At 33.3% G+C, this 15,776-nt stretch overlaps 1 protein-coding gene across 1 annotated transcript in view; it reads left to right on the top strand.

Annotated features, from left to right (window-relative positions):
- Positions 1 to 15,776, top strand: part of Ano3 (anoctamin 3) — a 203,189-nt gene that overhangs the window by 50,639 nt on the left and 136,774 nt on the right. The window contains exons 2-4 of the mRNA XM_070032709.1: positions 4,831 to 5,025; positions 6,875 to 6,946; positions 13,948 to 14,066. Coding sequence (XP_069888810.1) covers positions 4,831 to 5,025; positions 6,875 to 6,946; positions 13,948 to 14,066 — 386 coding nt within the window. The remainder of the gene's footprint in view (positions 1 to 4,830; positions 5,026 to 6,874; positions 6,947 to 13,947; positions 14,067 to 15,776) is intronic.

The raw sequence follows: 15,776 nt of genomic DNA, 5'->3' as shown, positions 1-15,776 counted from the left end.
GGATGGTAGGGGAAAAACAAAGGAGAGGGTAACAATGCTTAATAGGAAATGTATTCATTACCTTACTCATGTAACTGTAACCCTTCTGTGTAGTATTTTTACAATAAAATATATACCAAACAAAGAAAGAGATTTGCATGGTTTTCTTCCTGTCTTCTTCTTGCTGGCCAGTCTTCTAGCCTTCAGGCTAAGGAGCTACACTCTTCTAGGTAAGAGCATCATTTCTACTAGATTTCTCCACTGACCCCATTGTTTTTCATCTGTCCTGTGGCTTGAACTCAGGGTCTGGGTGCTATCTCTGAGCTCTTCAGCTCAAGGTCTTCACCCAACTACTTTGAGCAACAATACCACTTCCTGTTTTCTAGTTGTTAACTGGAGATAAGAGTCTCAAGGATTTTCCTGGCCTTTGTGGCTTTCCTCAGATCTCTCTCTCTCTCTCCAGATAGATAGGATTATAAGTATGACTCAAGGACACCCACCTCTCTACCAGCTTTGTCACCAGGTTCCTATATTTTGTTCTTTCAAGTCCCAGAGTGATCGTTTCTGACTCTTGTAAATAACAGGAAAGTTTACTGTTATTATAGAATATACTTTATTGTATATATTAAATATTCTTAATAATAAGTAATATTTAGTTATTAAAACATTGTTTTACTGCACATTTTTATAATTATATTTTGTATTATATGGTATTACGCTATATTGTTGTAATTATATTTGAATATTGGCTGTTATTATTAATCTCCTACTATTCTTAATATATTTACTTCCTATCCGAGGTATGGATTACAGACAAAGATATAGTATACCAATAGGTATGCTATGTTCAGTAATATATTGGGTTTGGTAATATACTATTCAGGTTCTCAGCAATATCTTTGTCTCATATATGTAAGATGATGTGTGAGAAGGAAAGGTAAATACATAGGATGTGATTGTGTTTACAATTATGTTCCTCTCTTTATGCTCTTTACTAAAATATGGACCTCTCAGGGGCTATGGAATTTCAAGTGAATGGATGGAATTTTTGGACATTTCAAACTAAAATAAAAGTTTATATCTTGAGGCAGATTTAGAGCTAAAATATGATTTAAATGTAAATATAATAAATGCATATGTAGTAAATAAGTGTAAATGTTCACTTAAATGTATGACTTGGGACATTTTATTTTACCTCTGTATTATCAGTTTCCATATAGTTAATACAAATCACAGTGTCTGCTTTGTAAGAATTTCAGAAAAGTAAGTAAAGTATATGCCTGCATTGCATATAATATATAGCAACACAAATAGCTAAGTGCATAGAATTTCTTCAAATGAATAAGTAAATATCTCTATATAAAGTGCTTGTGGAAACATGCTCAATCTGTAAAATACACATTAAAATTATCAGGATGCTTTTGTCCTTTTTGTGTGCTGCCTTTACATTTTGTCTAAAACTAAGACAGTCGGTGTTATGTGCAGTTGGATAAGGCATAAGGAACTGAAGCCTATCTTCAACTATTTTTGCAAGTGTGAAAGATAAATATTTTAGGAAGGGCATTTTGGCACTATTTATCCACATGATAAATATTCATAGTCTTTAACCAAGCAATTCTACATCTAAGCATTCCTTCCTAGAGTAATACTCAATGTGCTGGAAAAGAAGCATGGAATTTTTTTAAAGATTCATGGCGGCATTCTTTTAAAAGTGAACTATTGAAAAGACCGAAATGGTCATTGACAAGTGAATAATCAAGTAAGCTGTGTCTTGTCCATAGGAGGACTATTTTGTAGTGGTTTAAAAAAATCTGAGACAGGTCTGCATACTGTATATTTTAAGTATCTATTAAGTATTCAGTTCCATTTAAATATCTGTGTACTTAAATGGAAAGGTATCCAAGAACTATTAAAGGAGCAAATATTTAACAAAGAATTGTATGCTTCCTTTATTGTAAGAAAGTTATATTGTTAACATATTTATGTATATGAACATATGTATATACATTAACACCAGTAAACTGATAACATTGACATTTTTTAGGGAAGAGACTGATTTGGAACTGTTTTGAGATTTGTAAAATAAAGACATAATCCTTAAAACTAATAGATAAAGTGCACCAGTCACAAAAGGCAACATATAAAGTCCTTTTGCCCTGTGTGACATGAGGTTCAAACCCAGCACTGATGTGAAATGATTTCACAGTTTGTTTCCCATCAATACAGAAATGGATACTCAAATGCTTAACCAATATGCAAATAAGAAACTCTTTGAGAATAGTTCAGTAAGCAGCTCTGTAACTTAATCATTTTACAGGTGTATGGAACTCCAGGATTATAATATCCATTTTCTGATAAACACTTTGCAGCTTTGAATTCTATTCAAGATGCACTATTAAAATAGTGTCCTCATTGTGCTGTTTTATAGTCTTACTGAGGAAACAAAATTATTGTAGGAACTGAGAGTCATACCAAGTACAGATTCCAGGAACATTTTTGAGACACCTCTTAGGTTGCATGTATTAGCACTAAACAATAGTGATATAAATACAATAACAAACAAACCTGTGCATAAGGCACACACAGTGTCATGGACAAAGGCAGCTGACCTTCATGCAAATACATATTTGGCCAACAAATCTTTGGTGAGACCTTCAAGGAACCATGTTGGTTTTATTTCGCTGTTGCATTGGAAAAGAGCTGTACAACTTGGAGCAGGGGAGTGGGAAAGAGGGAGAAATATGAGGGAGGGTAACAAGTTCGACAAGAAGTGTACTCACTACCTTATTTATGCAACTGCAGCCCCTCTGTACATCACCTTGACATAAAATTAAAAGAAAAAAAAGAACAAGAAAAGATGATACAAAAAAAAGATTAAAATCGGTGCACCCTGGAGCTTGCGTTTTAGGCATTTTCTATAAATTTAACAAGTGCATAAAATACAGGGTTTAGATGGATGGAAGTGCTAAATAGAAAATAAACCAGAGAGATGTGACTTAGAAAGTAAATTCATTCCAAACTGATGGGGTACACGAAAATAACTATAGCAAGGCTGAATTGAGGAATAGTTCAATGGCAGGAACATAGAATTATAAAATTGTTTTTATGAAATAAAGGATGAAGAAAAATTAGTTGAGAGAAACGTAGTAATTAGGAGGTATCTACTCCATTTCAAGACAGGTTAAATTGAGTTTATGGGGCTTTGGTTCCACGTAGGCCTCCATTAAAGGTGGCAATAAAGGAAGCAGTGTGGTTGATGAAAGATATGGGGTAGCATTTGGTATGGATGAGATAATGAATGAAACTGTTATCCCCAAGAAAAGCTGGGGAGGTTGTTAGGTACACTACATTATATTGTACATGAACTCTCAGAATCATGATGGGGTATTCTGAATGCATTATGTTCTCAGAAAAGGCAGTTTGGAGACCTGTAGATTAGACTTCTAAGCATGTACATTTTTCTGGGATTGATGATAAAGGTGAAGATGGATGAATGTAGGAAATTGGGACTGTTAGTTGCCAGAGAGCAAAGTATGGATGTTTCTGTTTATGGAGGCAGAGACATGTTCAAAGACATTATTTTTCATCTTTTTTGGCTATTATTCAGTGGATGTACAATGAAATTGTCATTTAACAAAGCAGTTTATGATTACTATGCATTTTGATGCATGTCAACACTTTCAATATTCTGACCCATCTCTTCCTACTCACCCCTTTCTTCAACTCTTCTCTGTTATTATTTATTTATTTATTTATATTTTGTCCGTTGTGTTGCTTGAACTCTGGGTCTGGGCACTGTCTCTGAGCTACTCAGCTCAAGGCAAGTGCTCTACCACTTAAGCCACAGCACCACTTTTGGTTTTCTGGTGTTTAATTGGAGTTAAGAGTCTCAAAGACTTTCCTGCCAGGGCTGGCTGTGAACCGCAATCCTCAGATGTCAACCTCTTGAGTAGCTAGGATTACAGGTATGAGCCACCAGCACCTGAATCTTCTTTATTTTGTAAGATAGACATTGAATTATTTTTAATTGTAATTTAGTGTTTTATTTTATTTTATTCTTTTTTATTTTATTTTATTGTTATTGTAGAGGTGATATATAGAGGGTTTAGAGTTACATGAGTCGGGTAATAAGTACAATTCTTTGTGAACAATGTCTTCCTTTCCCTTGCTCTCTCCCAGTTTTTTTCCTCCTGTCCCCACCCACAAGATGTATAGTTCACTTTCAATAGTGAATACCAGTGTTGAATTTGTTCTTGACTGCCTTCTGCTCCTATTCTCCTTTTCACCCATCTACCCATTTCCCTTTAACTCCACCCTTGTATCTAAGAGCTCAACCTTTCTGCATAAAATGACAGAATGTTCTCTTTTAACCCATGTTTGATGAACAATTTTTATATTATGTCATGTTCTCCATTTTCATCCTCTAAATCACTGTTTGTGCACTATTTATGTACTTAAGATATATGGGGGAAAAAAGTAATTTGTCCACTACTAGTGACTTGAATGCATTCAAATTTAGGTATTTTGCTGCTTGCCCACATACAAAGTTAAATTTGTTCAAGTCATTGCTGTCATACCTCCTGAAATATCCACCCAGTTGATTTTTCCCCAGAATCTTTAAAAAATTGTGAAAATTTAAACTGAAAGAGTTGTTTATGTCTCAGATCTATTTGACAAAAATTTCAAACACTTCCCTTGGCAAAATAGGAATAAAACCAACTAGTTTTAAAATCTAGTTGTTACTTCTCTGGACCACATTTCTTAAAAACAACAAATCATTACTGCTAACATTACTTATTGACCTTTGATAATTACCATTTGTTACTAACATTCACTGTATTAAATTTTTAGGTATGAATATAAGCAAAAGTGAGATTATGAAAGAAACTTCATTAAAACCATCTCGGAGATCTCTACCATGCCTTGCCCAGAGCTACGCTCATTCCAAGAGCTTGAGCCAATCAACTTCACTCTTCCAGTCAACCGAAAGTGAATCTCAGCCTCCCACTTCTGTAACCTTAATTTCTGCTGACAAAGTAGACCTCGGTAAGCAACAATTACTATTTTCTTCTTATTGTTTTCATTAAATTCCTTCCTTTTCCTTTTGGCTAGTGTCTGTAGAGATCCTGAGGAGAAAGTCTAAATAATACAGAGAAATATATTTTGTACAAGTCAGATGAAAAGACATTTATTGGCTAGATGTCTTTTAATTCCTTCTTTGCTTTGCAAATGGACAATCTTATGGGAATATGAACCTAATATTTATTGTCTGCACTAGAAGATAGAACAGAAGAGGTGGTATTGATCAAGACTCATCAGACTCATAAACTAACAGGATGAACTGGAACCCCTTTTTTTACTACTATTTAAAGATAATAAAATATAATTTTAAAATGTTTCAATTCAAGACTAACTTAATCTACCCAACAATTGAACTGCTTTTGTTACAGGGTTTTAAGGATACATCAACATATACAAATCAATAAATACAAGGAAGTATGCAAATATAACCTTAGACCGCCCCCTTCCCCCATCAAATCACCTTAATAGATGCAGAAAATGTCAGTCTCTCAAGCTTATAATTTTAGCTACTTGGGGATATGATACAGACAATTATGTTCCAAATCCATGTTTATCTCCAAAATAGGCGAAATAGTTAAATGCTAGGGTTCTAGCCAAGTAAACAAGTCAACAAACTCTAATACTGGCAACAAACAAATGAAAAAAATTCACAAATAAATAGAAAAATACATACAACCCAAAAATTATATAGACTGAAAATAATAAAATACTAGGATAGAGTAGCATTAATTTAATGCCATAGACATCAAAATTAAATACATTTTCTACAAGACTAGAAAAAACAACCCTAAAATTCACTATTCATATAAACAGGAGAAATGGAAGAGAGGAGAGGGAAATGGTAGAGTTTGAATATGATCATAGCACAATACATGCATGTAGAATAATATCAAAATAGTACAGATTTACATATCAATATATATACTAATAGCAACAAAAAAACAAACATTTTTGTTTATACTAACTTCTACAAAGCACTTACTATTTGGTTGCGGGCACATGAATTCATGTTGGCCATAAAATGTTCCAAGAAAGAGCTAAAATTTAGGTACAGCCAACCTATATGATATGTTAAAAAAAGAACTTTAGTGCTAAAGTGAGACACTTATATCCACCTATTTGCCCATCTGAGACACTTTAATGGCTCATTAGAGAATTTTTTCCAAAAAAGTCAAGTGACAATGTAACTATTTCCTGTAATTCAGTAGATTTGTCCATTCTTTCCAAGCTTTCTTCCTATGAGTGTATTTCCTCATAATTCTTGTGAATTACATTTATACTTACATAACTTGAAAGTATCAATGTCTTTTGCACAAATAACAGAATGCATTATAAATAGTAAATGAATTATAAATAGTGAATTGCTTGAACTATGAAGTGTTGCACTGATTTTGTAATCTTTTTTGAATTATTATCTTTATGTTGTTGTACCAAGGAGTTGTCATTTAATAAAACAGTTTATGAATACAATATACCTTGATCAGTGTCACCTCTTTCAACATTCTCACCCATCCCTCCCTTACCCACCCCATTCCTCACTCTTCTTAACTTTGTAGGTTATACATTCTAGATTGCATTCTCTCACTCTTCTCCTCTTCATTTATCTACTCCTTTCCCTTTAACCCCACCTCAACTCTCTCCTGTACCTGCTTCCTGGTATTTTATTTTAATGAACTTTGGGTGGTATGTAAGTATATACAAATATATTAACTGAAATATGATAGGTTCAACAGATATCTCGAATAGTATAATTCCATGGAAAGGCAAGATCAGAGTTCACTGAGGTATTTTTGTTTGTTTTATTTTGGATCAGCTAACCTTGAGGACAATAAAAAGGATTCTGGACTGAAATGTTCCTTTGCTGACCTCAGTGATTTTTGCTTGGGTGAGTGAATTTCCAATATGTCCTTCCTCTTTTACCTCCAAATATCAGCTATCAGCTGTGTCCTTTAAAAGCAGAACATTTTTAAGGAAAAAAATGCTCATGTTTTGTCTTTTACAATTGAGAGTTAACATTATTATTCTGAGGTTCAAGGTGATCATGCTATTTAATGTACAAATTGAAATTTGAATAATGTAAAGCAGTTTATAAGGAACAATGAATCCCACACGAACAAATGAAGTTACATAGAAACAAGTAAAGGCAGAGTCAATCAAAAAGGAACATTAATATATACAAAGACCTATTTTGCAACTTCAAAGTGAATTTATTTCTGATTAGCAGAAATTAAGTCCTGAGTTTTCAATAGTGGAAACATTGTAGGCCTGGCTTTAGTACCTATTTCAGATATTTTGACTCTGCTTATACTTTCATGTCTCTTGGGAGCTCTAAAATTTCCCTGATCTAAGTTCCGCATAATCAGTTTAATTCATCTGAGGAGCAAAGAGATATCTATATTTTTTTCATTATTCTTCAGGTAACCATAAAGAGTTGCCAAGATTAAAATTTTCTAGTCTAATGATGGTATCTTTGTTTCTCTCTGAGGACATTCAAACATTTTTCATCATCTTAAACCTATGAAAGGTGTTATTTATGATTACATTATGAAAGAACAGAAAATTAGTCATGATTCTTTCATGTGTGTATGTGTGTGTGTGTTTGTGTGTGTGTGTGTCAAAATATAAAGGGCTTTCCATTATAATTAAGTAATTCTAAAGGAAAAAGCAATTTATTACCTATCTTCTGAATGAAAACATCAAAAACAAAACAAACTTAAATTTTTCTCTGTCTAAAATATCAACAAAAGTTTCCTAACCATTCACTCAAATTAGCATCATTTATTTTTTATCATCCACCATAGATATGTAAACATTTTATTTCAAGAACATGAATCTTATTTTTGAAAGTGTACTTTTTCCAAATTTAGAAGTAATTTTTCTAAACATGGCATAATCAGATGTCCTGATTCAAACATTCTGTCTTTTTCATTTCAATGTATCTTAATTATTTGGATAGCACCTCATGTTTGATGTCTTAAATTCTATCAGTAACATTCTACCATTACCTCACATCTCCTAAAAAGCTTAGAACACATCGAGCGATGGTGTGTTTGCCTTTATGACAGAATTGCAGGTGGTTTTCTAGCTGACTGTAGTAACTCTAAGTATTCTCAGGATCCTTCTGGATGTGGCACCTGTTTGGGAACATTCATTTAAGTTCAGCTGCATGTGAACAAGAAGAGTGCTTCCATCATTTTCCAGAAGAGATCAAATAAAATAAGGCCAGCTGTATCATGAGTATAATTAAGTAAAACATGAGTGTTTTAGCAGTACATGTTCTCTTTTGAATGCAAAGCAGTCACCTTCCCTAATTTGCTTTTAGAGTGTAGATTACCAGCTTGAATATTGTTTTAAAAAATTTCCAACTACCAAGAGTCCCATACCTGACATCTCATTAATTGCTTTCTTTTTTTACAATGAACTAATTTGAGCTGTCCCATAAAAATGTTAATGCTTTCTCAGAATTAACTGCATGCGGTCAGTGTTTCATTAAGGATTAATATTTCTTTTCTTCAAAATGAGGGCTCTGAGCCTGATGCAGTTGGCTCACCCCTACAGTTCTAGTTACTCAAGAGGCTGAGATCTGAGGATTGAGGTTTGAAGCCAGCCAGGGCAGGAAAGTCTCATCCTGAGACTCTTTATCTTTGATTAACTACGGGAAAACCAGAAGTGGTGCTGTTGCTCAAAGTGATAGAGCATAGCCTTGGGCACTCAAGGAGAATGCCCAGGTCCTAGGTTCAAGCCCCAAACAGACAAAAAATAGATAGACCAATAGATGCATAGATAGATAGATAGATAGATAGATAGATAGATAGATAGATAGATAGATAGATAGATAGATAGATAGATAGATAGATAGATAGATATGAGGGCTATATAGGAAGATCTGTGATTCTTTTGACTTCGAGTATACCCTTACATTAAGAATGCCTGAGAGAAAGAATGAGTGAAAACTAGATGTTTTGGTTTTGGTTTTGGTGGTTATACTAAATAGAATTGCTTTCCTGATTTATTTTTCAGCCTATTGGTGTGTGTGTGTGTGTGTGTGTGTGTGTGTGTGTGTGTGTGTGTGTGTGTGTGTGTGTATGTGTGTGTGTGTGTGTGTGTGTGTGTATGTGTGTGTTGATTGTGTGCTCCTCCATTGTAAACATGGTTATCAAATCTAGAGATCTTTTGGCTTAATTGTTTGGATCCTTTAATTACCAGATAATATTATCTGTAAGGACAATTTGAGATATTTTCTTACTTGAACTCCTTATGTGTCTTTATCTTGCCTTATTGCACGGATAGGCATTTCAATATTGTGTTAAATAAGAATGGAAGAATGGATACCATTTTCTTTTTCCTTATTTTAAACCAACTAATGTTAACCTATCTAGTATGATGTTGGCCATATGTTTATCACATATGGTCTTTATTATGTTGAGAAACATTCACAGTATTTTTAATTTCTTCATAAAAGTATATTGTTGCTTTTTTCAAAAGCTTTTTTTTGCAACAGTTGAGATGGTCATATGAATTTCTTTTCTCCTTGATCCAGTTTACATGCTGTATTACATTTATAGATTTTGCTATGTTGAATCATCTTTGCATGCCTGGAATCAAACCAACCTGATTGTGTTTTCTGATATTTTTACTGTATTGTTGAATTCAGTTAGCAAAACATGTTATTGAGAATTTGTGTTCTATGTTTGCCAAGAGATTGGTCAATAATCCTTTGCGTGTGTGCATGCTTATGGGGTCATAACCTTCAGGCCTGCAAAAGCTCTACCTAAAAATCTATAAGTACCAGTTAAATGCCAAAGAAGTTCATATTAATAGTGAAAATCATTGAAGCATTGATGATTTGTGTTGTCAAATAAGCACCTGGTAATTTCTTCATTATAAAATCAGTTTTACCAATTCCCATTTTTTTCCCCAATGTTTCATATTAACATGCTATAAGAAAGAACTTTTCTACTAATGGTCCAAACCAATCTGAGGAGTATAGAAGTAAGTATGTTGTACGGAAAACTTCATACTCTCTAGTTAGGATAGCCTCATTATTGGTATAAATATTTTAGTTGTTTATTAAATAACTTCAACAAATTCTCTTGGCACAATTTTCCATGTATATCTAAAATCTGACCATTCCTCATGACATTTCTAGCTGGTGTTCTGAGCTAATTCTCTCAATAGACTGGTGCAATAATTTTCTAACTGTTCTCTTTGCTCAAAGTCTTGCCTCTTTATAATGTATTTCTGCAAAGCAGTTACAGGAAGCTTTAATAAAAGGAAAATTAAATCTCATCATTTCTCTACTTCAGTTCCTCCAGGGTTTCCTATTGCATTTAAAATATAAACTCGCTGTGCCTTCAGAGGCCTGTCAGAATCTGGGTCTGTTCTCTCCAGGATAGTTCCTAATGTTTCCTTTTACTCACAGTGCTGCAGTCAGTGTAACCTTCTTGTGTTCCTTGTTCATAATAAACTTGTTCTAATCCCAGGGCTCTCCAGATGCATGTCAACTTCACTTTCTGTCCCATATCAATTTACTTGTCATCATTATTTTTATCTTTACCTAATATTAGCTCCTTCCAATTGTGTTTTCTTTGAATTTTATTGTAAAGGTGATGTACAGAGGGTGACAGTTACATAAGTCAGGTAATGAGTACATTTCCTTTTGCATAGTCACCCCTTCCCTTGTTCTCTCCCAGTTTTTGCCCTCCCATCCCCCCCCACAAGTTTTGTAGTTCATTCACAACATAGTGTCTAGTGAATATCACTACTGAATTCCCTTTGTCCCCTCATATCTGTGTTTCCCCTTCTCCTTCCCAAATCAGTTAGACTTATATGCAAGATAGAGGGTATAGAAATGAAAATAACAGCTACCTCATCAAACTTTCTTATATGGACCATCTATCGAGTTATTTTTCATGTATCTAGTTCTTTCTTCTTATTGCATTTCATTTTTCTTTTTCTATTGGTTTATCCCTAGCAATCTGTGTCTTTGATTCTGGTACACTCAGTCTGGTATATACATTTATCTGATTTGGGGAAGGGAAGGGGGAATAACAAAATGCTGAAAGGACAAAGGATGACCTATTGCAACAATGATACTCCGAAATGAGCTTTACAACTTCCGGAAGACTGGGAGAGGGAAGGGATAGTGGAGAATAACAAAGGAGTTGGTAACAATGTTCAACAAGAAATGTACTCATGATCTTACTCATGTAACTGAAACCCCTCTGTGCATCATCTTTACAATAAAATAAAAAAAGAATCTTTATGAGAGAATAATTGTTCTTTAAAATTATTAGATTCTTTTTGGTAGCTAGTTGGCCACAATGTTAGGTATCAACTCTTCCTACCTAAGTACAAACCATCTGTACTTCAGTTTCTGATTCATGAAATGGAAATATCAGTATAATTGTTTATTCTTTCTTATACTCTCGAGATGGTGTAGAATATAGGTAACAGGTTTGTGAGATGTAAGTGAGAGACTATATGCAAAATGTGAACAAAATGCCAAAGTACAAAGATAAACATTAATATTTCCTTAAGGCCACTTATATACAATTATATGTTATTACCATCAATTGGTTGTACCAGGGGATTTCATACCTTCTTCAGATTCATCCCTTCCATATCACTTTCCCCTCTTCGTTTCCTATTTCCCAAACAAATCTCAAAAACCTTGGTTTGCACACATTTACTTAAAGTATTTTAACCATATATTACCTTCTTTCACTCATTTAAATGTGCAGCCTCAAATCTTCTGGAAATCCTGGACAAGATCATTACTAGTAATGATTTTAAAAATAGTACCAAGTGTATATAGCTATTCTTCTCATCAGTTAAGATTATCCTAGACATATACTATAAGGGAATCCATGGGACCTATGTTTCTTTGGCCCTGGCTTACTTCACTTAATATGATTTTATCCAAGTCTTTCCATTTCCATACAAATGGGGCAATGTCACTCTTTCTGATGGAGGCACAGAATTCCATTGTGTGTGTGTGTGTGTGTGTGTGTGTGTGTGTGTGTGTCACATTTTCTTGATCAATTCATCTACTGAGGGGCATCTGGGTTGGTTCCACATCTTAGCTATGTTGAATAATGCTGTGATAAACATAGTTGTGCTGGTAGCTTTAATATGACCATATAAGATTATGCTAAGCGAAATAAACCCCAAGACATGGACACAAGAGGTTTTTCTTTGTTGTTGTTGTTTTTAATGTACTATATGTGATTTTTTGTTTCTTTTGTATGTTCTTCCACCAATAATATATCCTCTGTTGTTAGAGTATTTGATTTTAGTACCCTGGTTTTGTACACAAGTTTATTTGAATTAGGGAAGGGAAGGGAAACAACAGAATGATGAGAAAAAGAACAAGGAGCAACCAATGTGACAGCAATATACACAAGACAATATATTGTAAATGATCTGTACAACTTGTAGGGGGAGGGAAAATAGGAGAAAATTGAGGGAAGGGGTAACAAGGTTGATGAGAAATGTACTCATTCTCTTACTTATGTATGACATTGGAATTTAATAAATAATGGGTAAGAGGATGAAATGTAGTTTGTTTAAATCTAGAGGAATATTATATCATTTTCACAAATACTAAATGCAGAGGTCAATCCAAATATGTTTCAGTTTTAGATACACCTCTAACTAGTTTAGTGATTGTCCATGCTACTTTCTTTGTCACCTGCCTTAGTTTACTTATTATTAAATGTCCCAGAAAATCGTAGACATTCCATAAACTTATTGAGTTTATGCATTCAGTAATATTAACTATTGGTTTATGCAAAGTGCTATTTATAAGTCTAGGTATAAACATTACATACATAGATTATTGTAACATGACTGATGGTTCATTGCACCCAATGATATAATATGTACAGCCTTTGTTTGTAGCACTGTTAATGTCACACCATTGGCTTTACACAGTACAATATATCTTATGAGAGCAGATTTTAAACCTTTCTAGTAAAAAAATGAGTGCATGTATTATAAACAAAAGTGTCTTTTTTGCTACAGTAAGTCAAATTAAAATAAACCTTAAAAGAACTATATATAGTCATTCATGTCAAAACTCATGTGTGATTGATTTCAACAAATTTCATAAAATAACTCTTCAAAACATCTTGATTTTATGAAAATTCTAAATATATAACAATCTATTTCAGAAACAAAGATATTTGTATCACATGGAATAATTTTTGAACATAAAACAATTGTTCTTGGTTTTATTTGCAATTGCTATAAACATTTCCTATTTTTACTTTTACATTGATTATAGATTACTTTTCTCAGCAATTTTATATGCAACTAATATTATTATGTCACATATATCTTTACCATTCTAATAGTAATAACCATTTTTGTTTTCTTTCCTCTGATAACCATACTTTCAACCTAATTTTTATCTTTCATATAAAGCTCTGAACATATATTTTCTTTTATGCTTCTCCTTTATAATCTTCCTGCACCCTTTAGCCAAATTTGTGTTGCTAAAGTTTCCCAACTTTTAAGAAAACAAACTCAAAAGCAATGTCATTTTAAGTATGCAATAATATTTTCTGTTTTTACAAATTTCCGTGTCTTCCTGTTCAGAAGAGACAGTGTATTCAATGTTGCATCCTTAGTTCTATTTTTATTTTCAGAAAGTTTATGTATACTACGTAACAGATTTATTTGATTCTTGAGAAAGTCACTTGGGCTATCAGTATTAATATGGTAGCTGCCAAACTGTCATTTGGTGTGCTAATTCTTTGAGTGAGTCTATTATGTGAAAAGTATATTTGGCTAAACCTCAGAGAAAGAGAGACAAATACATTCAAAGAAAAAAAAGCAGAAGGTAGATTAAAATGAATATAACTTATTTTTACTCTTTTGTAGCCCTAGGTAAAGATAAAACTTACCTGGAAGAATCAGAACATGCTAATTATGACCGGTCTCGCCTCATTAATGACTCTGTTACCAAAGAAAAACCTGAAACCAAGTCAAAATTGCCTAAGGTAATGCAAACTGAACTATTAGCATGTGCGTTTGAGACTACAACTTTAAAAACTGGTGTATGTTTTGCATATTAGTTTCAACAGTTATGGTCTGGAGAATGTGAAGAAAATCTGTGTTGTTGTCATGTTCACTTATCTTATAAAAATATTTGTTTGAATTCTCAGCTTTTTCACTCATGGTCAGAACCCTACCACTTGAACCATGCCTCGAATCTAGCATTTTGCTGGCTAATTGGAGATGGAGTCCTCAAATTTTTCTTTTCAGCCTTTTCCTGAACCATGATCCTTCAAGTCCCAGCCTTTTGAGTAGCTAGGATTACAGGTGTGAACCACTGGAACCCGGTTTTATTTTAGTTTCATCACATTCAAAATTTCCCCCTTACTTTTAAGTTTTTATTTGTTCAGTTTTGACTGGCGCACAAAAGTGGTGCATTCTTATGGTGACAACATGATGTGTTAGTACATGTGTTTATTACAATCTGAGTAATTACAACATCTATCATTTAAACCTTTAATATTTTTTTCTGTATAGTGTATTCAATAGCATTTCTTGTATTTCTTTTAAAAAATGTGATGTTTATGGCCAACTCTAATCACCCTACCACAGTGGAAGCCTGGGACTTAATCCTTTTATTGAACAATAACATCTTATCTATTAAATTGAAATATTTATATTTGAAATATGAAACTGTTCAGTAATAATTCTCGTTAGGGAGCAGTTCTTTCATTTTTTGTTTTTTGAAAGTCAGCAAGATTTATATGAAACTTGTGAGCATTATTTTCTTTACTTCTTTGTGAAAGTGATGGCAAAGTTTAGTAGCAAAGAAATATGCTTTCAATAGAAAGCCTGTCAACTCTAGAGGAAGAATGGCAGTGGTCTTCACTCTGGCGTAAGTTCTCATTGAAGTATAAGAGATTTAGAGCACTAAGTCAAGCATCAATATTTACTATAAAATGGGCCAATATTTGAATTCCAGTCCTACCAGTTACTAGTTATAATCATATGACCAAGCTTGGTCATAATCATATGACCAAGCTATGGAATATTGTTTCACTCACCTGTAAGAACTCAGTGGTGTTTTCTGAACAACGTTCTTTTCTGTACAAAAGGTGTATAGTGATATTTTCCAAAATGCCTGTAATGTATTTAAATAAAATTCATACCTTGTATTTCTCTTTCTTATTCCCTCTCTCCTTATAAATAATTTAATGGGTTTAATAATTCTATTTTCAGGCATGCATGTAAAGTTATTAGGTCTTATTCATCTTTTGTCATCTTCTCCTTTTACTCACTCCTTTCTTCATGGGATGGCACTCCCAAAACTCGCCCACTTTATAGTAGGACTAGATTACATATGAAAAAAATGGTGATGATCTTTTTAAGACTGGCTTATTTTGCTTTGAAGAAAACAGAGATAACAATGTGGAAGTATATGGGTCATAGAAAAAGTTCATTGTGTCAGATTTTTTATAACAGGTCGAGAATAACACATTTAAATTGGAGATCTCAACAAATGAAAAACATAGAGTTCAGTTATTAAACATCTTTACTCCTATAATTTCATCATCTCACAGACCAGCTCTTGTATGCTCTTCAAAGCATCTTGAATGTGACAACTCAACACCAAATACCAGATGGCTGCTGCTTAATTTTTATTATTTTAATTCCAACAAACTCATATTCCTCTGTTAGTGCTCTCTAAGAAAAAA

This window comes from Dipodomys merriami, unplaced genomic scaffold (assembly GCF_024711535.1).
Source record: "Dipodomys merriami isolate MVZ:Mamm:240054 unplaced genomic scaffold, mDipMer1.0.p SCAF_21, whole genome shotgun sequence".
Classification (NCBI taxonomy): Eukaryota; Metazoa; Chordata; class Mammalia; order Rodentia; family Heteromyidae; genus Dipodomys; species Dipodomys merriami.
The sequence above is the reverse complement of the archived record's forward strand: the minus strand, read 5'-3'. Positions and strand labels throughout refer to the sequence as shown.